Genomic DNA, 26,066 nt, shown 5'->3' on the forward strand with positions numbered 1-26,066 from the left:
AGAGTCAGAACCAGTCAGTCAGAACCAGTCAGAGTCAGAACCAGTCAGAGTCAGAACCAGTCAGTCAGAACCAGTCAGAGTCAGAACAGTCAGAGTCAGAACCAGTTAGTCAAACCAGTCAGTCAGAACCAGTCAGAGTCAGAACCAGTTAGTCAGAACCAGTCAGAGTCAGAACCAGTTAGTCAAAAAGTCAGAGTCAGAACCAGTCAGTCAGAACCAGTCAGAGTCAGAACCAGTCAGTCAGAACCAGTTAGTCAGAACCAGTCAGAGTCAGAACCAGTCAGAGTCAGAACCAGTTAGTCAAAACCAGTCAGTCAGAACCAGTCAGTCAGAACCAGTCAGTCAGAACCAGTCAGAGTCAGAACCAGTCAGTCAGAACCAGTCAGAGTCAGAACCAGTCAGTCAGAACCAGTCAGTCAGAACCAGTCAGAGTCAGAACCAGTCAGTCAGAACCAGTTAGTCAGAACCAGTCAGTCAGAACCAGTCAGAGTCAGAACCAGTCAGAGTCAGAACCAGTTAGTCAGAACCAGTCAGAGTCAGAACCAGTCAGTCAGAACCAGTCAGAGTCAGAACCAGTCAGTCAGAACCAGTCAGAGTCAGAACAAGTTAGTCAGAACCAGTCAGTCAGAACCAGTCAGAGTCAGAACCAGTCAGTCAGAACCAGTCAGTCAGAACCAGTCAGAGTCAGAACCAGTCAGTCAGAACCAGTCAGAGTCAGAACCAGTCAGTCAGAACCAGTTAGTCAGAACCAGTCAGAGTCAGAACCAGTCAGAGTCAGAACCAGTTAGTCAGAACCAGTCAGAGTCAGAACCAGTCAGAGTCAGAACCAGTTAGTCAGAACCAGTCAGTCAGAACCAGTCAGAGTCAGAACCAGTCAGTCAGAACCAGTCAGAGTCAGAACCAGTCAGAGTCAGAACCAGTCAGTCAGAACCAGTCAGAGTCAGAACCAGTCAGAGTCAGAACCAGTTAGTCAAAACCAGTCAGTCAGAACCAGTCAGAGTCAGAACCAGTTAGTCAGAACCAGTCAGAGTCAGAACCAGTTAGTCAGAACCAGTCAGAGTCAGAACCAGTCAGTCAGAACCAGTCAGTCAGAACCAGTCAGAGTCAGAACCAGTCAGAGTCAGAACCAGTCAGAGTCAGAACCAGTCAGTCAGAACCAGTCAGAAGTCAGAACCAGTCAGTCAGAACCAGTCAGAGTCAGAACCAGTCAGTCAGAACCAGTTAGTCAGAACCAGTCAGAGTCAGAACCAGTTAGTCAGAACCAGTCAGAGTCAGAACCAGTTAGTCAGAACCAGTCAGTTAGAACCAGTCAGTCAGAACCAGTCAGAGTCAGAACCAGTCAGAGTCAGAACCAGTCAGTTAGAACCAGTCAGAGTCAGAACCAGTCAGTTAGAACCAGTCAGTCAGAACCAGTCAGTCAGAACCAGTCAGTCAGAACCAGTCAGAGTCAGAACCAGTCAGTCAGAACCAGTTAGTCAGAACCAGTCAGTCAGAACCAGTCAGTCAGAACCAGTCAGAGTCAGAACCAGTCAGTCAGAACCAGTTAGTCAGAACCAGTCAGTCAGAACCAGTCAGAGTCAGAACCAGTCAGAGTCAGAACCAGTTAGTCAGAACCAGTCAGAGTCAGAACCAGTCAGTCAGAACCAGTCAGAGTCAGAACCAGTCAGTCAGAACCAGTCAGTCAGAACCAGTTAGTCAGAACCAGTCAGTCAGAACCAGTCAGTTAGAACCAGTCAGTCAGAACCAGTCAGTCAGAACCAGTCAGAGTCAGAACCAGTTAGTCAGAACCAGTCAGTCAGAACCAGTCAGAGTCAGAACCAGTCAGTCAGAACCAGTCAGAGTCAGAACCAGTCAGTCAGAACCAGTCAGTCAGAACCCGTCAGTCAGAACCAGTCAGAGTCAGAACCAGTCAGAGTCAGAACCAGTTAGTCAGAACCAGTCAGTCAGAACCAGTCCGTCAGAACCAGTCAGTCAGAACCAGTCAGAGTCAGAACCAGTCAGAGTCAGAACCAGTTAGTCAGAACCAGTCAGTTAGAACCAGTCAGTCAGAACCAGTCAGAGTCAGAACCAGTCAGTCACCTCTGGACCAGTCAAAGTCATACCAAGTGGATCCATAGAAATCGTTATTCTGATAATTGTTTTGTTTTCCAAGATGACCAAATTCATTTTTGCCCTGGATTTGCTAATTAAATGAAAGTTCATCTGCAGCTTGTTTGGAATCATTGACATATTTTCTTCATCATGTTTATGTTTCACTAAAATCTGCAGTAGTTATTGTCAGTTAGCCTCTAACCACTAATCTACTAAACAGTCACTTTAGTTTCACGAACACTAAACCACAGAACACATTTAAAAAGTTAGTTCTGCTATTGCTGAACCACTAAACACATAATAAAATTAGCAGAAGCTAATGCTAAACTACCAGATATTTAAAAATATTATTGGAAGCTAAAGGCAAACCACTAAGCACATAAAAAAGGAGCTATGCTATCGCTAAGTACAAAAGATGACTGAAGCTAATGCTAATCGTTGGGACGACCGTCTCTCAGCCTGTTTCTGATTCTGCTGCATTTTATTACTTTAAAGTTGAATAAACACAATGACCAAAGTCAAAAACACCTGATGGAACATAAAGTAAATCCAAGCCATAAAATGGGTAGCATTTTGTGAAAATAATTGACTTAAAAGCTTCAAACGTTGCGGCCATCTTGAAACCCATGTGACTAATGGGAAATATGAAAAACATACAACCTGAGGTGAGAATGCTATTTTATTTTATTTGTATCCTTGAAATATTTTTACAGTAATAATCTCCACTAAATGACAGCAGCAGTGAGTCACAAATAAAGTCTGAAAAGCAACCAGGGGCTCCAGCAGGAAGCGTTGAGTTGTACATTTACTGGTTTTGTAAACCATGGTGTGTTTCAGTGTAATCATCAGGGCTTCACAAGGCTTGGCTCACGCTGCACATTGTAGGCAGAGGCAGTTAACCAGCTGCCTGCCTTCTGGAAGTTTCCTTCTGACTTTCCTCTTGTGAAAAGAAAGAAAATTCAGCCAAAGTTCGTCATCGTTTGCAGATCTGAGCCCACAGAGGCTGCAGCAGCAGCGTTCCTATAAACCAGCAGCTCTGTAATGGTTTCCATTTCCACCAAGGCATCAGAGCTGGACTCCAACAACAGCCTCCATCCTGACCTATGACCCCCACAGTGAACGCCTGCAGCTGATTCAGAAACTGGCACCACTGGTTGGCAGAAAACCAAGAACATCTGCGTTTTATTGGGTCCAATCAGGAATATTACTGTACAGTTGGGTCCAGTTTGTTGGGAACCGCCTTCTGCTACCGTTAGCCTGAAGATAACATGAAACCTGCAGCAACAAACTGAACAGGAACATCAGCTTTGCTCCGCGGTTCAATGGAGAAAGGTTCTGAACTCAACCAGCTAAAAGCTAAACACATATTACAGACAGTTAGCCGCTAGCTGCTAACAGAACCAAGATTTCAACTGGCATTGATCCAGTATTATTTTTCACGATCTTGTTACTTTATTGTTCTGGTAATTAGCTGGTTAGATTAGTCGGCTAAACCAGTACAACAGCAGTTCTGCTAATTAATTTGCTCTTAATGAAACTGTTATGTCGTCTGCAACAAGTGTCAAAAACAAGTTTAATGATTAAAAAGGCACCACCTGTTAGCTTGTCAGGTTAGTCAGCTAATCACTGTCAGCCTCACCTAGCTGACTTTGCTAACTGCTAACCTGCTGGTGAACTGGTCCAGACTGTAAACTAATCCAGGCTCTGATTAGAGCTAATGGCTAACTAGCTTCAGATATGTAACAGCTAGAAATAGTGTGTTGTAAATATTTATTCTTGATTTGTTTTGTAAGTTTGAGTTGTTTTGGCTGCTGCACAGCAGGAAGTTTTCCTGTTTAGATCAGAACTTACTGACTGGGTCGGATGAGTCGGGTCTCCTGGTTCCTCCTCTGGAGCTGCTGCTCGACTCAACTGGAGGACAAACGGTTAAAGTCAGCCATTAAAGCGACAACATTCAGATCATCTGTTACTCTAAAACCTGAAGCCAGAACCGAGACAACCTGCTGGACGTTTCATCCTCAGATCTCTGAGTTTAGCTTCATCTACATTGACTTTCCATCACAGCTCCTTCAGCAAACTGGCACCAGCACCAGCTGTCCTTAACTGGAGCATGAAGGACGAACTAGGACTTTTCCAGAGTCGTTAACTTTAACATCTTGCTTTCCTTCATTACAAACCAGGATCCACTAGTTCTGCAAAACATTTACATCCATTTCATGTCTGCCTGGAATCAGATGGTTTAAATTCTTCGCTCGAATCAGGAATGTTGGACTGTCCGACGCAACATCGATTAAATAAACATGATCTCGTTAATAAACAGATCTCAAGAATGACACATCTATCAAACTGGATCCCTCTGAAGTTTTTTAGCTTCTAACACATTTTATGTTTGTGGGAACATAAGTGAAGCAGTGGCAAACAAAAGGGAGGGCGCGTGGGGGCCAGGCCCCATCCCCTGGATAAGGTGGACATAAAAACAATAGTTTTTTTAATTATATGTAATAAATACATTTATTTATTTTTGCCACCTTAAAGTTTTTACCGGCCTGATCAGAGGAAATGAACTTTCTCCTAAAACCGTTTAGTAGCAGCACTAGTAATAAAATCTCAGCTGCAGCTTTGAACGCCTGGCAGCGACATGCCTAAAATAAACGACAACGTTTCTGTTTAAATCAGAAATCCAGCCGTCCGCTGACTCATCAGCCATCTTCCTGTTATGTCTCCCAGTTACTGCTGCTGGTGTGTTGGAGCTACCAGCTGCTGAAGTGCTCGGTTGGACGGCGTTCAGCTTTCCGTTTGGTGACTCACGTGTGAGCTGGCCAGAGATGGGCAGACTCTGCTGGGATCCGGCGAACGCCACGATCGTAACCACATAGTCCACATCAGGACTCAGCTCTGAGATGGACGTCTTAGTGGCAGAGGCAGGCAGAGAAAACTGTCTCGCCGCTTCGCCTGCAACAAAGTAGAGAGTCAGAAGGAAGCCATTAGGAAACTATGACATGACTTCATCTCTCCAAGAGTCAAATCTGACTCCAAGTGCTGACCTGCAGTGCTGGAAGAGCTGAGGAAACAACAGTTTAATGAAAACTTTCCACATTAAAGCTCAGCACATGCTTTAACTCCTTAATACTCTCAAATCTGGCATGAAATGGTTGGTAACTGCTGCAGAAAAACATCTCCTGGTTCCAGGTAGAGAGGAGACAAGTCCTGGATCAGGACCTGAGCGCTGGACGACAAACGGATGGAAGACGTTTAGAAGAACGTGGTTTTTCATCTCCGTCAGTCATGGTGGGTTCATGTTTTCCCTGAAATGTTTCCACTCAGTGCAGAGCGACAAAACCCTCGCAGACTTTCCAGAGCGGAGGGAAAGAAAAACCTGATGTGGAAAAGTATTCACACCCCGGCTGGGTGGGTTGAAGAACCTTCAGACTCTACAGAGTCAGCCAGACGTTCAGATGGCTTTCGGGCAGAGCCCACAGCATAACGCTGCCACCACCGTGCTCCATAGCAGACCATCTGTTAGCCAGCCAACAGGAAGTGGATTCCGACAGCCAAAATGAAATCAGGCTGACACAAAGACTGAATCATTCAGCAAAATGGCACAAATGTTCCCAGAGAGCTTTTTTAAAACAAACATAAAAAAACACTACCCACTGAAAAATTCAAAATGGCTGCCATTCTTAAAGTTTGTTGTCAATACAAATGTGTCAATATAAATCTAAGATTAGTATTTTTGGTGTCAAATCATAGATCATCAGATTCATCAAAGTTCTATTTACTTTTAATTTTTGTATTTTTCAAAATGGCCGCCACAGTTGTCATAGAAAATTAATTTGTGAATTAAGATATTAATGTGTTTGGTGTAAACTCAGAAACTACATATTTTGAATCATTTATTCTTTTGATCCTGTTTCTTTTTTGCTTGTAAATATTTTTCAAAATGGCCGCCTTAGTTTAATGGAGATTTGTGGACCTGTGATGAACGTCACATGATCTGCTCTAGCCAGGCATGTAATGATGTCATCGTTACGTCATCAGGAACTCCTACCTGAGTCAGAGGTCACTTGTATCCTGTAGCCCTGAATCCTGCTGAGCGGCCGGCTCCAGATCATCTCAACCGTGTTCTCATTTAAAATCTTAAACCTTAAGTTGCTCGGCGCGTCCACTGTGGAGACAAAACGTCAGCGGTTAGCGGTTAGCGCTGTGGCTCAGAGGCACATGGGTAATCTGAAGGGCGGCCAACAGTCAACGCTTCCTGGAGGAAGTCAGAGCAGCTCACTGTTGGAGGAAACAGACGAACAGACAGAGAGAGAGACACGACAAGAAGAACCAAACCCAGAGGTGGTTCTGTTCTGGGAACACTGGGAGAGTTCAGGATCTGATCAGGGAGGAAGCAGTGGCTGAAAACCTGAAAGTGAACAGAGTTTATCTCAGTTCTTCAACCGATAAAGTCAAATAACTGAATTTAGACGTTAAAACATCTCATTGGTTAATAAAGCTGCAAGTATTTATTGATTTGTTGATTTTTTTTCCTGAATTATTTTATTGGTTATAGATCTAATGGATTATTAGGAAAAACCCATCAGCTTAAAGAACAACCAGTGAAACTGAAATGGAATGAACTGGTGTTGCTGATGGGAACCTAGTGAGCAGGAGGAACCAGAAATACGTCTCCATGTCTGGTTCTGTTGGACCGGACAGGAACCGGTTTGACACCAGTTCAGGTCGAAAACCGCAGAAATGATTTGGGTAATTTACTTTATCAATACAAAAAAATGGAGGCTTATTTTTGAAGTTACATTATCTCCAAGCTATTCATTCATGTATAAATGTCACAGATTGCTAACCAGCAAGCTAACCACATGTTTTACATGTTGACTATATGTTTACATGCTAACTACATGTTTAACATAATAACTACATGGTTAACACACAAACTACATGTTTACATGTTAACCACATGTTTAACATGCTAACCATATGTTCATCATGCTAACTACATGTTTACATGCTAACAACAAGTTCACATGGTAACTACATATTGAACAAGTTAACTATATGTTTTTATGCTAACTACATGTTTACATGCTAACTAATTTAGCTTCATGCTACATGTTTAGCTTGCGACGGTGACATTTAGACATGAGTGAACAAAATGGTGATAATATGATGTTGAACTGCATTTTCTTCCCGTTCCTGGCTCAGTAACTCGGGTCGTTTCCTTCCGGTTTAACCCACCATGCGGCGGCGCCAGCCGGCGGTCCCTGACCTCAGTCTAGCTCCTGGTATCGGTCCAACCAGACGAACCGATCCGGGCCAATCGCTATGGGTCGTTGACTCAAGTTCTTAAACTGCTTCACCACAAACACCAGAATCAGATACTTTATCGGAGCCACCTTGCTGCGGCCCGATTGGACCCAATCGACCAGAACCTGATGATCCACCACATCCTGAAAGTTCTCTGCTGGATGAAGACTTACTGACTGGTCTGGTTCTGGTCTAGTTCTCTGGTTCTGTTGTGAATTCAGTAAAAACTGGTTGAAGCACCAAAGTTCTCAGCAGAGGAACCGGAGGAACAGCAGGACGACATGCAGGTACACGGAAAGTTGCTTTGCACAACTTGGAGCGACAAAAAGAAAAGCTCCGTGTACAGAGGGACGGATGGACAGAGGACCGATGGACCTCAATATTTCACCATGATCCTCTTCAGGTTGGGGTCTGTGGAGCTACCAACACCTGGCTCGCTAACTAGCTAACTGGCTGAGTAGCAAAATAGCTGACTAGCTAACTAGCTAACTAGCTTCCTGTCATCTGGATTGAAGCTTCATGCAAACAGATGAATCCAGAGAAACTGACGTTCTCTAAGCAGGAGAAACGGTTCTGACTTCATGAACCGACTAAACGTTCACTGGACCTGGATAAAGAAGAATCTGATCTGGATGGACCAGAGCAGCTGGTTCTGGTTCTGGTTCTGGTTCTAGCTAGAGAGCAAAGAGCCTAAACCACCAACCGGTCAGAGGGTTTTTGAAGAGCATCACCGTGAAATATCATCGTGAAGCCGAGACCCGGAGGCCGAGCCGCGGCTTGACCGGAAGACCACAGAACATGAGAGCCGGAGGGGCCACCAACCTGGTGAGAGCGTCCCTGGGGCTGCGGGGGCCCCGGGCGGCGGGGGGCCCGCGGGGCCTTCCGCTTCTCGACACGTCCAGAAACTACCAGGGAAATCCGTCTCCACACACACACACCTCCACACGCTCTCACACACTCGCCGAGCCTCACACACAACCCAGACCTTCTCCTGTTCTCTGGCGCTTGGCCTCTTCGGGACCCCGCAGAAGCGGCGCGGGGTCCCTGACAGGGGCCTAAATGATGGGGAAGAGGCCCCATGCTGACCTCTGAGCAGATCCAGATTTTCTGCTCTGGAAAATAAGTTCAAGTCATATTTAGTCTTTTTCCGTTCAGTCAGGAGGAGAGACGCTGGCAGGAACCTTGGCCACCTGAATCCAAGGGGGCCCTTGGGGGCCCTTGTCTGCTGTTACACCAAACTGGAACATTTCATCTAAAATGTTTCTAGTTAGATTTTAGGCCAGAGCGCCTCCTGCTGTGACAGGAAGGAGCTTCCTCTGACACAAAGAGCTGCAGAAACAGAAAAAACTAATTCTGTCCTTTAAAATGTAATAAAGTGGTAGAGTGTGTGATATTCTCTTGTGATTTATGGTTTCAAACATATATTTAAGAGTCACCAACAGCACTGCGCTGAAGTCATGATTTAGAGGGAACATCTGCTCTGAAAGCTGCCATCCATAAATCCGAGACACATTTTTCAAATTCCTGCAAAAAGAAGCAAAACTGAGGCAGCAGAGAAAATAATCCAACAAATCAAATCACAAACACGCGTTTTGTTTCTGAGAGTTTATTCAGGATTTACTGCAGGAGGAAGATGAGGAAGAAGAAGAGGAGGAGGAAGATGAGGAGGAAGATGAGGAAGAAGAAGAGGAGGAGGAAGATGAGGAAGAAGAGGAGGAGAATGAAGAGGAGGACGAAGCTTTACCTTGGTCCTGGGCCCGGGAGGAGGTCACCACCACCACCACCAGCAGCAGCAGCAGCAGGGTGCTCTTCATCTTCTGCTCCTCTTCCTCAGCTCAGCATGCGACGATCTGCGAGGAGAAGAAGAAGAAGGTCAGAGTGGAAACCTGACAAAAACCGATCAACCGAAAAAAAAAAAGAACACTTTTAAACATTGAATCATAAATATAACATTCATCATGTGAGGAAGCAGCTGGAGAAACTCTGCGCTCCTTCTCCCGGTCCGGTTCGGTTCGGTTCTGATGCACAACTATCAGACACAAAGACCGTTTAACTCCTGCCTATCGGGAGAAATTCACTGCGAAGAAGGGAAATGTTTCCATTGGTGAGAAAAAAGGTGGACAAGTTTTGGCACCGTGCGCAATTACGCACTGCGGTGCCAAGACCTGCTCAGCGCTGAGGGATGAAAAGTTTCTCTGAACGAAGCAGAAACCGGACTGACCTGCGGGAAGCTGCTGGTTCTGCTCTCAAAACGGGAAGAAAGCAGGAAGCCTCGGTGGCGCGCGGGCTGGTCCGGTCCGGTTCGGGATCTCCGTGGGTTCTGTGGCTTCCCAGACGCGTCGGGGAGCCTCTTCCAAGTGGGGAGGGCTTCCACGCGGCCCGCTACTTAACAGGGGGGCTGCTCCCAGCACTCCCAGCGCTCCCAGCGCTTACGACACGCAGCCGGGCCAGAAAGTGGTGCGTAACCTCTGAAGGGCTGGCACGCGCACGGAAACTTTTCCATATTTCTGCATTCCTTTCCAGTGATGGAGGAGCGCGCGGCTGCAGATGGAGCCGGGAAGGGAAGGAGGAGGAAAACTGTCTGGAAAACTGGGAAAGTTTTCCCGTCTTTCTGGATCATCTGCAGGTTTCAGTGTCAAACATCCAGAACTCATTTCAGTCAGAATATTAAATGTCTGCAGATGTTCGTGTATTAATGAGTTGATGCCTGGTTCTGTTGAAGTTGGATCGGAACCAGAACATGCTGGCAGGAATTAAACATGACGTCATCACTGCTGTCTGGCCGCATTTTGACGTTTTAATCGGAACCAACAACTGGAGTGAGGGAACTACGCGGCCTGTTGCGCCCCCTGGCGGCCGCGCAGCTGCTCAAGCAGCACGGATGTTTTCCACCAGGTGGCGCTGCAGCAGCGAAGTCTGAATATCTGGATGTTTATGGATGCTTCTTTGCTTCTACTGAATATTTTTTATATTCTTATACTATTTCCCCCCCTGAATTTATTTGCTGAAATTTTACTAAAAAAAAAAAAAAAACAGATTAAATATTCTAAACAAAATGTTAATTAAAAAGGTTTTAAGCAACAAAATTCACACACACAAAATAAAGTGCTGAAAATAAGAACGAAAAATGGATGATGTCATTATTTAAATATTTTGACTCCACCTGTCACCTGGTTGGTCAGCCTGTGGACCAATCAGCTTGGCCCCACATAGGCCCCGCCCCTTTAAATAAAATCATAATTTACTGCAACAAAAAATACAGAAATAAATTCAGTTTTTAATTGAAAACCGATTTTAAAGTTTAGACATTATTAAAATATTAAAGTTACTGCAGATGTGCGGGCCGCTGTGGTTCTGGAACAAACGGGTCGGATCTGCGGTTCTGGGTCATCAGAGGTATTTGTGTTTATTGATCCTCAAGTGAACAGAAATATAGAGTTATCGCTCCAAGAACATGAAACAAGAACACAGAGAGAGCAGGAAACGGGTCGGTTCTGATCCGGGAATATCATCTCTATACAAATGGGCCCAGCTGGAACCAGAACAACGATCCGGACCGGAGTCAGTCCTTCTTCTGAGGGAACGACGCCTTCACCAGTTCGTACAGCGTGAAGCCGACTCCTGCAGGGAGAAACGGAGCATCAGAACAGAACCGGACCTCTGGATCGGATCGATCAGAACTTTTCTCACCCAGGACGGTCAGAACCATGGTGGCCCGGTACAGCAGGGCATCGCTGCTGCCGCCCTTCAAATGGATCGGCGTCCCGTTATCCTCCTGCAACAGAACCATCGGAGAAATGCATCAGAACCAGCTGCCGGGTCAGAACCTGCTGCTGGGTCAGAACCTGCTGCCGGGTCAGAACCAGCTGCCGGATCAGAACCTGCTGCCGGGTCAGAACCAGCTGCCGGGTCAGAACCTGCTGCCGGATCAGAACCTGCTGCCGGGTCAGAACCGGCTGCCGGGTCAGAACCTGCTGCCGGGTCAGAACCGGCTGCCGGGTCAGACATGGACCAGAAAAAGGTCAAACGATCATTTTATAAAAACATTTCTCCTGTGGTGAATATTTGACTTTTATACTAAGAATCTTTTTAAATTATGAGAAAAATGTGATTTTAATGAAAAGCTTCAATAGTTAATATCTCTTATGATCCGTTCGGTTCCGTTTGAAGTTAAAAGATTAAATATTTATCATTTCTAAAACTACCAAAAAAGATGCTCAATAGTTATTTTTTCCATTTATTATTATTTTTGTGGAGAAATTCTTAAAAAATACTTAATTGTCCAAATGTTATAATTTTATTCTTGTATTACTCAAACTTTATTTTTGCATTATTCTGAGACAGAGTCAAAGTGATTCATTTATTTCAAAATCGACAAACTTCCATCTCTGACGCTCCTTTATGACATCATCACAGCAAGACATTTGTAGTTTTTAACCAAACTTTACATGAACACAATTCTGAAGTTTCTTCTCTGAAACTGTGATTCAGTTAACTGATCTCAACTGGGTCTGGTTCTGAGAAAACTCAAAAGGTTCTGGGTTATTATCATTAACCTTCAGTTCTTTATTAAATTAAAAGGTTCTGTTCGGTTCTGGGGCAAAAATGATCCAAACTTGCAGAACTGCTGATCAGATCAACAGTTCGACCTTCATTCAGCTTCCGGGAGATTGACCTCTGACCCAGCGTGACGTCACTGGTGTATGAACGTGGAGCTGGACGCATGAAGGTGTGTGTCGGGGTGTTTGCTCACCTGGAACATCTTCTGCTTCTGGGGAACCTTGTTCTCCACCTGCCGGCGGGCAGAGCTGCAGATGCTGCGCCGCGCCATCTGCTGGACCGCCTGGGAAACGCAGCCGGACACCGGTCAAAGTCAGTCAGACACACGCTACGACATTTTAATAAACCTCCTCTTGGCCCTGTTCATGACCGGAACCAGAACCGGCTGAAGGCTGACAGGAGGTTCTGTTGCAGCTCGACCCGGTCCGGAAGCTCTCTGACCCCGGCTAGCTAAGTGAAGCTAAAACTAGCCGTTGAGTTGAGCCGCTTTAATCTAACTGGTCAGAACTAAATGGGTGCCAACAGCCGGAAGGTTAATAACCAGTACAATCTACTCACATTCATGGTTCTGAACATCTTAGTGGACCCGTCTGGTAGCGCGATTCCAACACAAGGACACCGGAACTCAACAGATGCTGCTGCGGCCGCTGCTTCTTCTTCGCTCGGTGAAGTTCTCCGCTTTGAGCGCTCCGCTGCCCCCTGCCGGAGACTCAGCCAAACTACATGGTCAGTTGAAACTCCAAGTCAAAAAATTTAGAATTTATGCGCATTAATGTTCAGATTGAATGGAATTAAATCCTCACGAGTGTTTTAATGTTTCCTGGACTTCCAGACCTCAGCAGAACTACACCTGATCTCCATGCAAAAGGAGCTCAGACCCAGAACTGAGCAGAAACTGAACAGAAAAGGGAGATTCTGTTCAACGGGTCTAACGTTCAGGCTTTAGACCCGTTTCATGTCCCGGAAGCCAGAACCATCAGAATAAACACCAGTTGTTTCTCTGAGTGGAATAGCTTCACACGAGCCTTTACTTTCTGATTTAAATTGGTGAATAATCGTTCAGATCATTTTCCAATTTCAGGCCAGAAAAGGCTTCAGACGCGTTCCTGCCCAGATTCCTGAATCTGGGCAGGAACAGCAAAAGTTTTCCCTCCTGAAAACTTCTTGATTCCATTTTCATATCCATTGGACTTTGCTCACATTGCAGGTTTCAACTGTCCAGACCAGTAAGAGGAACCGGTTTACTCCGAGTCCAGACCAGATGGAGATGATCCGGGTCAGAACCCAAAGCTGCAAAATTTCTCCTCGTCTTCGTCAATCCAGACAGGAAGTGAAGAGCAGTCAAAGGAACAACAATCATGTTTTAAAAATGAAGAATTTATTCATTTAAAGCAACAATAATATTCAAAACAAACGTCATCAGTGCAGAAATGAAACAGGATGCATTTAGTTCATGCAGCACAGAGAGCAGAACCACAGAGACGAGTTACAACCTGCAGGATCCAAAGATCCAATCAGGAATCAGTCAGACCGACGAGGCAACAAGACGCAGCAGCAACGCTCAGAACCAGAACCGGGACCAGGACCGGGACCAGGACCAGGACCGGGACCAGGACCAGGACCAGGACCAGGACCAGACCTAGAACTAGAACCAGAACCGGGACCAGGACCAGGACCAGGACCAGGACCAGGACCAGGACCAGGACCAGAACTAGAACCAGAACCGGGACCAGAACCAGAACCGGGACCAGAACTAGAACCAGGACCAGAACTAGAACCAGAACCAGAACCGGGACCAGAACCAGAACCAGGATCAGGACCAGAACTAGAACTAGAACCAGAACCGGGACCAGAACCAGAACCAGAACTAGAACCAGGACCAGAACCAGAACCAGGACCAGGACCAGAACCAGAACAAGGACCAGGACCAGGACCAGGACCAGAACCAGGACCAGAACCAGGACCAGGACCAGGACCAGGACCAGGACCAGAACTAGACCAGAACCGGGACCAGAACCAGAACCGGGACCAGAACTAGAACCAGGACCAGAACTAGAACCAGAACCAGAACCGGGACCAGAACCAGAACCAGGATCAGGACCAGAACTAGAACTAGAACCAGAACCGGGACCAGAACCAGAACCAGAACTAGAACCAGGACCAGAACTAGAACCAGAACCAGAACCGGGACCAGAACCAGAACCAGGACCAGGACCAGAACCAGAACTAGAACTAGAACCAGAACCGGGACCAGGACCAGGACCAGAACCAGAACCAGAACCAGAACCAGGATCAGGACCAGAACTAGAACTAGAAGCAGAACCGGGACCAGAACTAGAACCAGAACCAGAATCAGGACCGGGACCAGGACCAAAACCAAGACCAGAACCAGGACCAGAACCGCTCAGTCGGATCGCTGGTCTCTGAAAATTCTACATCAATCATTTAGTTTTCGGTTCTTCTGAATCTATTTCTACTTTTTCTTCTGCATTAATTTGTAAAAACTATTAAAATGAAACAGATTCAAAGGAAAATGTAAAGAAATGATGAATGGACCTGGATAATTCCTGGATCTCAACGCTGGAAATATTAATGACTAAAATGTGCAGAAATGATCTTGAAATGATCGTCCTGCGTTTCTGCAGACAGATTATTATTATTATAGCTTATCTAAGCAGGTGTTGCTGCCTCAGCTATTGTACTAATGTTAGCACTAACATTCACAGTTGGATGGGTTTAGCTCCCCCTGCAGGACGGGAGGAAGCTTCACAACGGGGCAGAAAACGTTCAGATCCGTTTTTCTCGCAGCGTTTACATCCTGAAACACATCCAGGAGCTTTTATCGTTAGGAGGAACTTCCTGAAGTGGATCTGGACTCACTAAACCCAGAGGTTCTGTTGAGCTCTGAGGAAGTTAATTTCAAAAGAACCGTAACGTTTGATGGCGCTGTCTGGTCATCCGGGTCAGAACGGAACCACTGAACGCTTCAGTCAGAAGGACTAACCAGCTCCCTGTGCACAGACTGCTGCAGCTGCACTGATTTCACTGAGGAGTCAGAATAGAACCGACCCAGCTTCCAGACCACCCATCCCAACGACCCGGTCGGTTCTGGTAGCCGAACCCGGTTCCTGCAGTGAGAGCGTTACGACTGCGACCCGGCGGGTCGCTCCAGAACTCCTGGGGTTGGTTTTCCTGTTCGGCTCCTCCTCGCTCTGCCGTGTTGTCGGAATCTAAAAAAGCTGATTTTAACGTCAACGCTGCTGGCTGCAGCAGAACCGGCCCGGCCCGGCCCGGCCCGGCCCGGCTCTCAGTGGGAGATCTCGGCGGCGTTGTTGCGGTTGCCGTATTTGTGGTGGATGATGAGGAGGACGACGCCCAGCAGGAAGCAGACGGAGCCCACGCTGATGTAGGCGATGCCCAGGAACGGGTTCTTCCCGCCCATCCAGGAGATGGTGCTCAGGATCATCCGCTTCCGGCCATCGAAGCTCCGCACCGGATAATCTGGGATCCGCTCGTTAAGGAGGAAGACTCTGGATCCCACCTGGGTTCTACTGGGAACACGGATTACTGTAGGAGAGCTTAGACTGACCTCTGACCCCTGTCAGGATACTGTACACCACCTCCAGGGTGTAGTTGCCGCGCGGCAGCGTGGGATGCATGTTGCTCCGCCTCTGGATGATCCGGTACAGCTTCCGGAAGGTGGGCAGGGCGGCGGTCCGCATCCAGACGATGAAATCCTCGTTGATGAATCCGTTGTTTTCCGGGTCGGAGTCCAGCTGGTACACGGGCCGGCGCCAGTTCACCGGCTGCGTCGTTCCTGGACCGGAGGAAGGTCAGACTTTAAGAGCCACTGGGGCGGGCCGGTCACTGGGTCAGCACCAGTTACAGTCCAGAACATTTTAGAGACCGAAACCAACCTGATGGTCTAATCTGGTATTATTTTCTACACTGTGACTCGTCTGACTTTATTTCTTTTCATTTCTCACAGTGATAAATAAATGCTGATGTTGTTTTGAAGCCATTTTCCACTAACATAATAATAAAGATGTAATAATAAAACATTTATATCCTAACGAACATTTAACTCTGGAACTGAAAAACATTTTAATCATCCAAATAAATCAACAAAATAAATAAAATAAAAAATAAAAAAACAAGCAGCAGAAACAATCATTTCTGCAAAGGAAATTATTGATCTCATTTCATTGTCTGATTAACGACTTATTGCAGCCGGATCCGGGTGGATCCAGGTGGATCCGGGTGGATCCAGGTGGATCCGGGTGGATCCAGGTGGATCCGGGTGGATCCAGCTCGTTACCTTGAAAAGCGACGCTGAGGTTCGTGTTTTCTGCTCCAGGATTCCTGAACTTGACGTGTTTGTCCGTCCACCAGGCGATTCCCGTGGCCGTCAGCGGGATCTGGACCTTAGTGCCGTTTGGGTCGATGTAAATCAGCTCCAGTGAGTCTAAAAAATACAAATATTGAATGAATTCAGCAGAAGACGTGGAGCGGTTCTGAGGGGAAACCCTGAGTCGTCACCGTTAAACATGCTGTTGGCGATGGCTCCGCACGGCGCGATGGGCTTGTTGCTGTGCTTGGCGTATGGCTCACACTCCTTACTGGGTTTCTGTTGGGAAGCAGAGAAATAAACGTAACGGCTGGATGAAGCAGAACGTCCTGAGCAGCGCAGCCTCACCCTGAGGGACTCCTCGTTTCCGTTCAGCTGGCTGTCGTCTCGGGATTTGACGTAGCGCGGTGGTTCTGGGTAGAAGTTGGAGAGTCCATAATACATGAAGACGTTGCTCTGTGGGCGGAAGAGAGACGGTTACGCCCGGCCGCAGCGGCTCGCACCCGGACAGCGGCGGGTCTTACTTCGTACGGCTGGTCCAGGTGGAAGGGGACGGAGCAGGTGCACGGCTTGGTGCTGTTCCAGCTGAAGTTCTGGGAGCAGTTAAAGCACGGACTGGACATTTCTACTCCTGTGTAATCGATCTGGACAGAAACCATCATTGGATCATCATGGATCATGGATCTGAAACGTTATAACCCAACAGCCGCACTAGATACCAGACACACAGCGTCACTAAAATGAAGGATCTTTGGAAACATTTTAAAACTTGGTTTTACTGTTAATTACGTTTTTCATTTAATCATCCAGAGGACCTCAACTTTCTACAGAAATCTCGATGCAGATGTAATAAACAAAACGTTTTATAAAGAAAACAAATGTTGAAGGATTGTTTTTATTTTATTTCTATTTGTGAAATCCTCATAAAAACAGTAAATAGAGGACACAGTATGTTAAATGAATGTTCATATCTCTATAAAGGAGAGAAATGTCATTAAATCTCCAGCATGTCATTAAATTATCAGATTTCTGGATGCAGTTTTGTTGACAGACTTTCTAAACTTGGTTTTAGGGCTTTAATGATAATGTTTGAAATGTTTATTTATGCCGAATCATCAAGAAACAGTGTTTTAAATAAATATTTATGAAATTGTCAGTAATACAATGTCACTAAATGCCATAATTTGGAAGTCTGGCTGAAATTCTTTTTAAGCTCGGCTATTGTCTTTGTTAAATTATGTTTTTCTGTTTTCTTTTAGCGGAATCATCCGGAGAAACCAAGCCTTCGAAACAAATGTTCGCTTTCCAACAGATCGAGCTGTTTCAACAGGCCAGGAGGAAATTTCTCTAAAACAGCAGATTCCTGAAGGGAGTTTGGTGCAGCCAGTCACTGGCTTGATTAACAATTTCTGCTGCTTGTCTTACAAACATGGCTACCTCGAACTCCTTGATGTTGTTGGACGTGACGTAGAGGCCGATGCCGATGGGGATGAACATGAGGCCGATGATGAAGAAGGCTGGCAGGACGGTCCCTGCGGTCAGGATGGGCTGCCAGGCCGGGAGTCTCTGCTGCTTAAAGGCGGTGTTTTCAGGCTTCTTGCTCCGCAGAGAGCCGCCGCCGCCGGCCGCGGCTCCGGATCCCGACACGGTGATGTGTCCGTCCTCGTCTTTGTAGCTGGAGGCCATCATTGTCAGCTGTTGTTTCCAGGGAGAAGTTGCTAAAACAATTGTTGACCGTTAAACTGTCGGAATCAAAGCATCGTTACAAAATCACAACGGCCACCAACGTCTGCCTCTCTTCCTTCGGGACCAGTGCTGCCCCCTGCCGTCCACAGAAGGACAATGTTTTTTGGGTCTCAAAGCGCCATCTTCTGGCTCGTTTTGGTAATACAGTTAATAAATCTGAAATTAGAAAATTATAACACCAAAATACCAATGCGGAAAAAAAAAACAATAATTAAAATGGACTTTAAATAATGGATCTAATTAAATTCTGACTTATATTTCAGAATTCCTTTTTCAGTGACTCCTATATCTCCTGCTTAGATCAAAGTAAAAATACAAATAAAATATAAAACTCAGAAAAATTATTTAAAGTCAATCAAAACTATATAGATAATGTCGCTGCAGTTATGGGACACATAAAGCAGTACAACTAAAAAATGATGATAGAAATGAAAATTTTTAATTCATTGAACATCAAAATAATTATACTGATTAATCAGTGATCATCTGATCAAAATATTGTACTTGACTAAAGAAATGTTTGCTGAATAAAATGTAACAAATTGACAAAATACAAAATACGCAGCACTAATCTGTGTGATGAATAAACATACATATCCGTGTTTTTGGACATTTTTATGGACAATTTGAGTCAGATAAAATAGTAAAATTAATTTAGTTTCAATTTACCCAAAACATGTCGTTTAAAAGCCGCTTGGTTTAACATTCAGAAAGTGAACATGTTGAAGTTCAGACAGCTGAGACAAGAAAGAAGCTGAAGTTTAGATAAATAGTTTATTTGGTTCTGGTCAGAAATGGATTCACGTGTCTCTGTAAGTCCAAACCTCCAGGAGCAGCAGAGAAACCTGAGCGGCATCAAACACGTGACAGCAGCCTGGCCCGGCCCAAACAGAACCCAGCAGAACCAGGCTGGGAGCCGCAGCTGCTTGTTGGGAGCGGATCCTCATCAGATCCTCATCAGATTCTCATCAGATCCTCATCAGATTCTCAGCTGTTTCCTGCTGCAGCTGCTGCTGCTGCAGAGGCCGAGCTGCACACCGTCGACTTCCTCAGCTCGATCTTCATGGCCTGGGACTCCAGCCTCGTCACTGCGGACAAACCCACAACCTTCTTCCCGTTGAGCTGCACATCGGAACCGAGCTGAAAACATAAAACCCAGCATGAACAGGAGACAGTCCTGGATGCAGAAACCTTGAAGACTCTTAAAGGGATAGTTCTGGACTTTTCAAGCAAAGTTTTTCTCAGTTACCAGCAGTTGGTTTGTTAGGGTAACGACCAGTGTGGGCACCGCTAACTGAAAAGCTATCTGCGCTAACAATAAAGCTCTAATCATAAACATTAGCTCTGCTAGCGCTAACGAGTTATACTAACAGTTCAGCCATGTTGATACCGACCATGTGTCAATGAAACTCTGCTAGCATAAACAACACAGTCTGGAAGTAAAACTCAAAAATGTTGACATAAGATCAACATTTCACTCTTGTGCTGTACTTCTGCATCTTACTTCTTCACCGTTCTAAGTTCTTCTCTCTCTCATGAGATTCCCATCAAATTCATGACCTAAATCTGACTCCCGATCGGTCCATTTGGTCAGACAACCTGAGACGCAGTAGCTAGTAAGGTCACAATGACATTAACTTATTCTAAGTGCTACAAGGTTTCAACAAAAATAGACCAAAGGTCTTGCTTGGTCCATCAGTTGGACCGTCAACTGTCCGACAAAAATAGACCCCAGGTCTCCTTTGGTGGGACAGTTGGAGCTGCTGTCACAGGGAATGGCTAGCAGTGGCTAACAAGGCCTCATGGACTTTAAGTTGCTCTAGTTGTTACATAGTTTCAACAGAAATAGGCCTGATGTCTCGGTTGGTTGGGCAGTCGGAGATGCTGTTGTAGGAAATCGCTAGTGGTCTGTGAAGAGCCACTGACATGAACGTTTTCTAATTGCTGCGACAGACAGAACTTTCCATCGGACCGGCTGCCAAGGTGGATCCAGTGTGTTCTACCTGCAGAATCCACAGTCACCTGAAACAATTCAGAAGCATTTGAAGTGTCAGAAGATCAAAAGTCACTCGAGATCTTCAGACACTCACCAGAGACTGTGTGGGTCTGGACGCTGCAGAGGTGACAGGGTTGATGGTTATACTGCTGGTCATCTTGTTCTGGCGCGGGGAGCGGAGCACCGTTCCAGTTTCCTGGCAGTCGCAGTTACTTCCTGTTGATCTGAGGGTCAGCAGAGGACTGCTGCTGCCCTCAGAGCTCCTCTGGAACTGGGAGCCCAGGTGGATGTGGATCTTGTTGTCCTCTGTCGTTACGATGTTGCTGTTGAACTTCCTCTCTGGTGGTTTCTCAGACGTCATCTTGATCAGCGTCCGCCTGGTGCTGCTCTCGTGAGGGTCAGATGAAGCACACGCCTCGGCTACCGGGGTGGTGCTGACCGTGATGATGGACACCGGCGACTGCAGGACCCCAGTGATGATGTTGGGCTTCTCTGGACTCCTGGTTCTGGAGATGCTGGTGACCGCAACCGGAGACTTGGCCCGATCAGGATCTCCACTTACAGTACAAACAGTTGAGGGTTTGGGGACTATGGTGATGCGAGGCTGCTGAAGACCAAGCGTTGGGATGATGGTCGTGCTGGAGAAGAAGTCTTCAGGACGCGGGCTGCTGATCTCCAGGGTGGCCGTGCTCGTCCCGTGGTCTGGTGTCACGCGGATGTGAAGAGGTCGTCCCTGATTCGGGGACATTGATGAGGACCGTCGGGTCTGAGTCAGCGTGACGGCCTCCATCTTGCCCATCCAGGGTGTGGAGGATCTCCCTCCGAGGTCTGATGACGCCGGAGGGTATCGATCCAGAACCGCGGGCCTCTTTAGGCTGTGTTGTCTGAGGTTGTTCATGAGGTGGTTCTCCTCCTGAACGGACTTCCGGATGAATCCGGCTGCCGTCTCATCCTCGGCCGACCCGTTTGACTCCGTCTGGACCGCCGTGGAGGTGATAGGGACGTCCACCATCCTCCTGCCGTTCACACCGGGCCTCAGGGCTCGGCTGTAGCGCTTGGAGGCCTCCAGCTCCCTGGCGAGGTTCTCCACATCCACACTGAGGCGCCTCTTCTTCTCTTCTTCTTCCAGGAACCTCTGCTGGAGGACGGAGAAGTCAACCTGCAGTTGGGAGAGCTGGTCCTCCTTGTTCATGAGTTCATGGATTTTCTCCTTGAGGGCGAGGACTTCGACCCGCAGCTCTCTGGTCTTGGCCTCCTCCACCTTGCAGCGGATCCTCAGCTGGGCCTCCAGGCTCTTGGCCTCGCCTCGCTCCACTGCTTTGCTCCTGGCCACCTGAGCCTTCATCTCGTCCACCACCTTGGACAGCGTGTTTGCTCGGTCCTGCTCGTGTCTGAACTTCTTCTCCAGCAGGTCGTACTCGTCCTCTGACCTCATCAGGTCTCCCTCCACCACCTGCAGCTGCTCCAGCCGGCCTCGAAGCCTCTCTATCTCGGTGGTGAGCTTCTGGACTCGGTCGTCTTCTTCTCGGTCTCTGTTGGCCATCTCCTCCAGTCTGTCTGCTCTCATCTTCTTCAGCTTCTCGTTCAGCTCGTCACGCTGTTCCTCGCTGCTCCTCAGCGTCGATCGGAGCTCCTCCCTCTCCAGAGTCAGACCTTCCAGCTGGACTTCTGTCTCTGACTTGAACTTCAGGAACTTCTTGCTCTCCTCTATCAGCTTCTCTGTAACTTCCGTGACCTTCCCTTGCTCTGCCTTCAGCATCGTACTCAAGTCTTCGTGTTTCTGTTCCTCCTGCTTCAGCCGCTCCCCCATCGTCTTCCTCTCATCCGCCAGGATGACGGTGAAGGACTTCAGCTTCAGCAGTTCCTCTCTGAGCGCCGACTCGTTTGTCTCCAGCTTGGACTCGGACGACTCCAGCTCCTTCAGCCGAGTCCGAAGCCGGTCCAGGTCTGTGCCCAGGTCCTTCACCACCTTCCTCTCCTTCTCCAGGTTTTGGTGCAGCTGGGCGCTCTCCGTCCGGCTCCTGCTGAACGCTGCTTCCAGCCTCTCCAGCTCCGCCATCCTCTTCTGGAGGCCGTCCACCTGCAGCCGCAGCTCCTGGTTGCGGTTCTGCTCGTCCTGCAGCCGGTTCCTCAGCTCCCTGCACAGCGTCTCGGTCTTGGTGATCTCTTCGTCTTTGCCCTCCATCTCCAGGACTTTCTTCCTCAGGTTCTCCAGCTCAGTGTTGAGCGAGGAGTTTCCATGCTCTCCGCCGCTGATCTTCTCCCTCAGCTGCTGCAGGTCTTCCTCAGATTTCTGCAGCGGGGCGTTCCTCTCCTGTAGCTCCCCGGCCCTCTGCGCCAGCCCGTCCAGCTTCAGCTTCAGCTGCTGGTTCTGGTACTCCTGGTCGGCCATCTTGGCCAGCAGGTGTTGGTGGTCCTGCCTGAACCTCGCCTGTTGGGCCTCCAGCTCCGCCTCCAGGCGCAGCGCCTTCTGCCCGTCCTGCAGGGCGGCGTCGCTGGACGCGGCCAGCCGCCGCTCCCGGTTCCGCAGCTTCTGGCTGAGGTCCTGGATCTTCTGGTTCTGCTGGTGGATGTGTTCGACGTGCAGCTGCCGCTCGTCCGCCAGCAGCACAGTGAAGGACCTGAGCTTCCCCAGCTCGTCCTGCAGCTCCTCCAGCCTCCTGCGGTGCTCCTGGCGCCGCCGGGCCTGCAGGGCCTTCTCCTGCTCCAGCAGCCGCTTCAGTCTGAGGGCGGAGGAAGGAAGACGTCAGCGGACAGAACCGCGTCCAAGATACCGTCATTCAGTTAAATCTTAAATTCAGTTAAAAGGAAATTAGATCACAAAAGATTAAATTAAAATGGAATATTTCCATCCATCCATTTTCTAACACCCTTGTCCCGACTGGGCCCGGATCGCCCCACTGCAATCTGGGCGAGAGGCGGGGTCACCTGGCAGGTCACCTGGACAGGTCACCTGTCTGTCGCTGAGCAACAGAGACAGACTGGACAGCCACACTCACCTGGAGAGAATTTAGAGAGACCAATTAACCTGACTGTCATGTTTCTGGACTGTGGGAAGAAGCCAGAGAACCCAGACAGAACCAGACAGAACCCAGACAGAACCAGACAGAACCAGACAGAACCCAGACAGAACCAGACAGAACCCAGACAGAACCAGACAGAACCAGACAGAACCAGACAGAACCCAGACAGAACCAGACAGAACCAGACAGAACCCAGACAGAACCAGACAGAACCCAGACAGAACCAGACAGAACCAGACAGAACCAGACAGAACCAGACAGAACCAGACAGAACCAGACAGAACCAGACAGAACCAGACAGAACCAGACAGAACCAGACAGAACCAGACAGAACCAGACAGAACCAGACAGAACCAGACAGAACCAGACAGAACCCAGCCCACACAGGAAGAACATGCAAAAAGATCCCGGGCCGGGAATCGAACCCAGAACCTTCTTGCTGCAAGGAAACCCCTAAAACTGAATATTTAAACACTAATTAAAATTTTAAATTAATTTAAAAGAATTTAAATTGAACTGAATGCAGTGAAGCTTCAGATCCGGTTTGGAACCGGATCTCTGCTCCGGTTCCGGTTCCTCTCTTCGGATCAGGAGTTCTGGACGACTAGAAGCTCATATATCAGCTGAGCTCAGCCGGCCCCAGGCATAAGCAGGCTGTGCGCTCACCTCTCCCTGTCCTGCTCCAGCAGGTTGGTGAAGTCGTCGCTCTTGTTGATGAAGTCGGCGTGTTTCCGCTTCTCGCCGTCCAGCTCCGCCACGGTGCGGCGGTGGCATTTCTCCGCCAGCAGCAGCTGCTCCAGCATCCGCCGGTACGTCTCCTTCTGCTTGTCCTCCAGACGGTCCAGCTGCAGGATGAGACCGGAGCCTGTCAGCACAGACAGAACCAGACCCGGCCCGGTTCCCACGCCGGGACCGGCAGCTCCAGAGAGCCTGGGGAGCCTACACCGTTAATTTAATAATGTTTAATCAATAACAACTAGTCTTTATAAAAATAAAAGTAAATAAAATAAAAGAATAACAAATATGAAAAATATTTAAAAATCAAAATGAAATTATACAAAAAATAAATAAACAAAAATTAAAAACAAACATACAAAATTAATAAATAAAAATATTTGTAACAAAAAATAATAAATGATTTCAACATAAATTTTAAAAATCTACCAATAAAAAATGATACGGTGGTGGCAGCATCATGCTGAGGGCTAGTTTAAAGTTTAGCTCAGAATGTTCAACGTGAAGAGAAACATCTAAACCAATCAGAACCGAGCCGGGTCAAAGTCACCAATCAGAACCGAGCCGGGTCAAAGTCACCAATCAGAACCGAGCCGGGTCAAAGTCACCAATCAGAACCGAGCCGGGTCAAAGTCACCAATCAGAACCGAGCCGGGTCAAAGTCACCAATCAGAACCGAGCCGGGTCAAAGTCACCAATCAGAACCGAGCCGGGTCAAAGTGACCAATCAGCCAGAGCCGCGTTGACCTTCTGACCTCAGCCATCGGCCGCTCATACACGTCATCTGTGCACTGGTTGCCATGGAGAAGCGCCGCGTCCCTCTGCAGCGCCTGCAGCGGCCTGCGGGGGGCAGCGGAGCCGTAGTGGGCCTGCAGGGTCTCCGGTCCGGTTCTGTCGGACCGCAGCAGCCTGATGACGTCGTCCCGGGCCTGAGGACAGAAAACAGCTGAGATCGGTTCTGATCCGGCAGGAAGCAGAAACCAGAACATCCAGAAGAATCGGACAGAAACAGAGATAATAATCAATCAATCAATAAACCAAGACCCCTCCAACTGTTTTACCCCCTGCTGTGCTACCTGCAGCTCCCCCTCCATGACCCCAGCAGCTGCAGCAGGTCGGTTCTGGTCGGGTCCGGCGGTTTCGTCCTGCGGCTCTCTGGATGTTTTGCGGTTTCGTCTCCTGACGGCGTCGTGGCCGTTCGGCCATCTTTCTCCTGTTTTTGTATGTTCTTCCTCTTCTTCATCACTTCTGGTGCTTCTTTCTCCCCCTCCTCCACCTGTTGCTGCTTGGCGAAGGCCTTGCCGTGCGTCTGAATGCGTCCGTCCTCTGGACCTGCGGCGCTGCAGCTCCTGGATCGCATTTCTCACCTGCAGGGCAGCAGCAAGAACCAGGCAGCTGGTAGATGTTTAATCCACAGCAGATACTGACTGCTCAGCGCCTCTCCACATAACCTGGCCTCAGTCTCACCTGGACGACTTTACCTGCTCGACCTGCTGAGGCGACAGACGCCGCCGCCGCCGCCGCCGCCGCCGCCGCCGCAGACAGGAATGTGGACGAGCAGCTGGTTCTGGTAACTGAAGACAACTGGATCGTATCCGGCTGCTTTTAGCTGGAACGGCATCCGCAGCGTCTATTTTTACTCTGGAACATCAACATAAAAATATCACAACAACAACAATATGAGGAGGAACACGAGACCAGTTAGGCTCCCAGTTAGGCTCCCAGTTAGCACTGGGAACCAGAGCCGACTGGTGCTGGGAGACCAACACCAGAAAATTCAACAAACTGCAGTTAACGCCAAATATGTCAGGATTTATTCGTGTAATTGTTCATATTTAATGCAAAACCTTTAAACATAAATAGTTCAAACCAGTGAAGTCTGAACTGGAACCAGTTTGACTTTTTCCCATGGATCAATGGATCAATATGTAGCTGATCAATCAATAACAATGAGAGTTGATGATTGTTTTTGATAAACAATGTTTTATGGAGTGAAACATCCAGGATGAATGACCCACAAAGTTCCTCTTCATTTCTGACTGTAACTTTAAGGAACCGGGTCGGTGGAACCGGGTCGGTGGAACCGGGTCGGGGGAACCGGGCCGTCCTGAGCAGCTCGTCTCTCAGCAGCTGCAGCAGCTGCAGCAGCTGCAGCTGCTGTTGTTAGTCAGCGATGAGGAACCGAGACGTTTCACACGGATCCAGCTGCTGCTGCCATCCTGATCCCTGGGGCCCGGTCCCACAGAACCGAACCGGTCCG

At 47.9% G+C, this 26,066-nt stretch overlaps 4 protein-coding genes across 4 annotated transcripts in view; all 4 read right to left on the reverse strand.

The window, feature by feature from the left end:
* col12a1b (collagen, type XII, alpha 1b) overlaps window positions 1–10,365 on the reverse strand; it is a 107,017-nt gene extending 96,652 nt beyond the window's left edge. The window contains 5 exon segments of the mRNA XM_055022999.1: window positions 3,943–4,002; window positions 4,900–5,043; window positions 6,140–6,256; window positions 9,143–9,248; window positions 9,620–10,365. Of these exon segments, the coding sequence (XP_054878974.1) occupies window positions 3,943–4,002; window positions 4,900–5,043; window positions 6,140–6,256; window positions 9,143–9,212 (391 nt within the window). The 5' untranslated portion in view covers window positions 9,213–9,248; window positions 9,620–10,365.
* Window positions 10,366–10,778: 413 nt separating this feature from the next.
* LOC129353633 (cytochrome c oxidase subunit 7A2, mitochondrial) lies at window positions 10,779–12,649 on the reverse strand. The gene is made up of 4 exons (XM_055022998.1): window positions 12,517–12,649; window positions 12,152–12,241; window positions 11,089–11,173; window positions 10,779–11,019 (listed from the first exon to the last, which is right to left on the reverse strand). Exons 1-4 carry the CDS (start codon window positions 12,532–12,534, stop codon window positions 10,961–10,963), a joined length of 252 nt encoding a protein of 83 aa, XP_054878973.1. The 5' UTR covers window positions 12,535–12,649; the 3' UTR covers window positions 10,779–10,960.
* Window positions 12,650–13,314: 665 nt separating this feature from the next.
* LOC129353619 (cell cycle control protein 50A-like) lies at window positions 13,315–18,120 on the reverse strand. The gene is made up of 7 exons (XM_055022975.1): window positions 17,744–18,120; window positions 16,831–16,950; window positions 16,655–16,762; window positions 16,498–16,585; window positions 16,277–16,423; window positions 15,569–15,775; window positions 13,315–15,459 (listed from the first exon to the last, which is right to left on the reverse strand). The coding sequence occupies exons 1-7, from the start codon at window positions 17,993–17,995 to the stop codon at window positions 15,266–15,268; spliced, it is 1,116 nt and encodes a 371-aa protein (XP_054878950.1). The 5' UTR covers window positions 17,996–18,120; the 3' UTR covers window positions 13,315–15,265.
* A 687-nt stretch (window positions 18,121–18,807) lies between these two features.
* LOC129353608 (filamin-A-interacting protein 1-like) lies at window positions 18,808–25,370 on the reverse strand. Its single transcript, XM_055022965.1, is given in 7 exon segments — window positions 18,808–19,192; window positions 20,143–22,771; window positions 23,738–23,916; window positions 24,562–24,735; window positions 24,883–24,905; window positions 24,908–25,173; window positions 25,288–25,370. Coding segments are annotated over 6 exon segments (3,417 nt in total). The 5' UTR covers window positions 25,167–25,173; window positions 25,288–25,370; the 3' UTR covers window positions 18,808–19,039.
* Window positions 25,371–26,066: the final 696 nt, after the last annotated feature.

This window comes from Poeciliopsis prolifica, unplaced genomic scaffold (assembly GCF_027474105.1).
Source record: "Poeciliopsis prolifica strain line A6 unplaced genomic scaffold, Auburn_PproV2 SCAFFOLD094, whole genome shotgun sequence".
In the NCBI taxonomy this organism is placed as follows: Eukaryota; Metazoa; Chordata; class Actinopteri; order Cyprinodontiformes; family Poeciliidae; genus Poeciliopsis; species Poeciliopsis prolifica.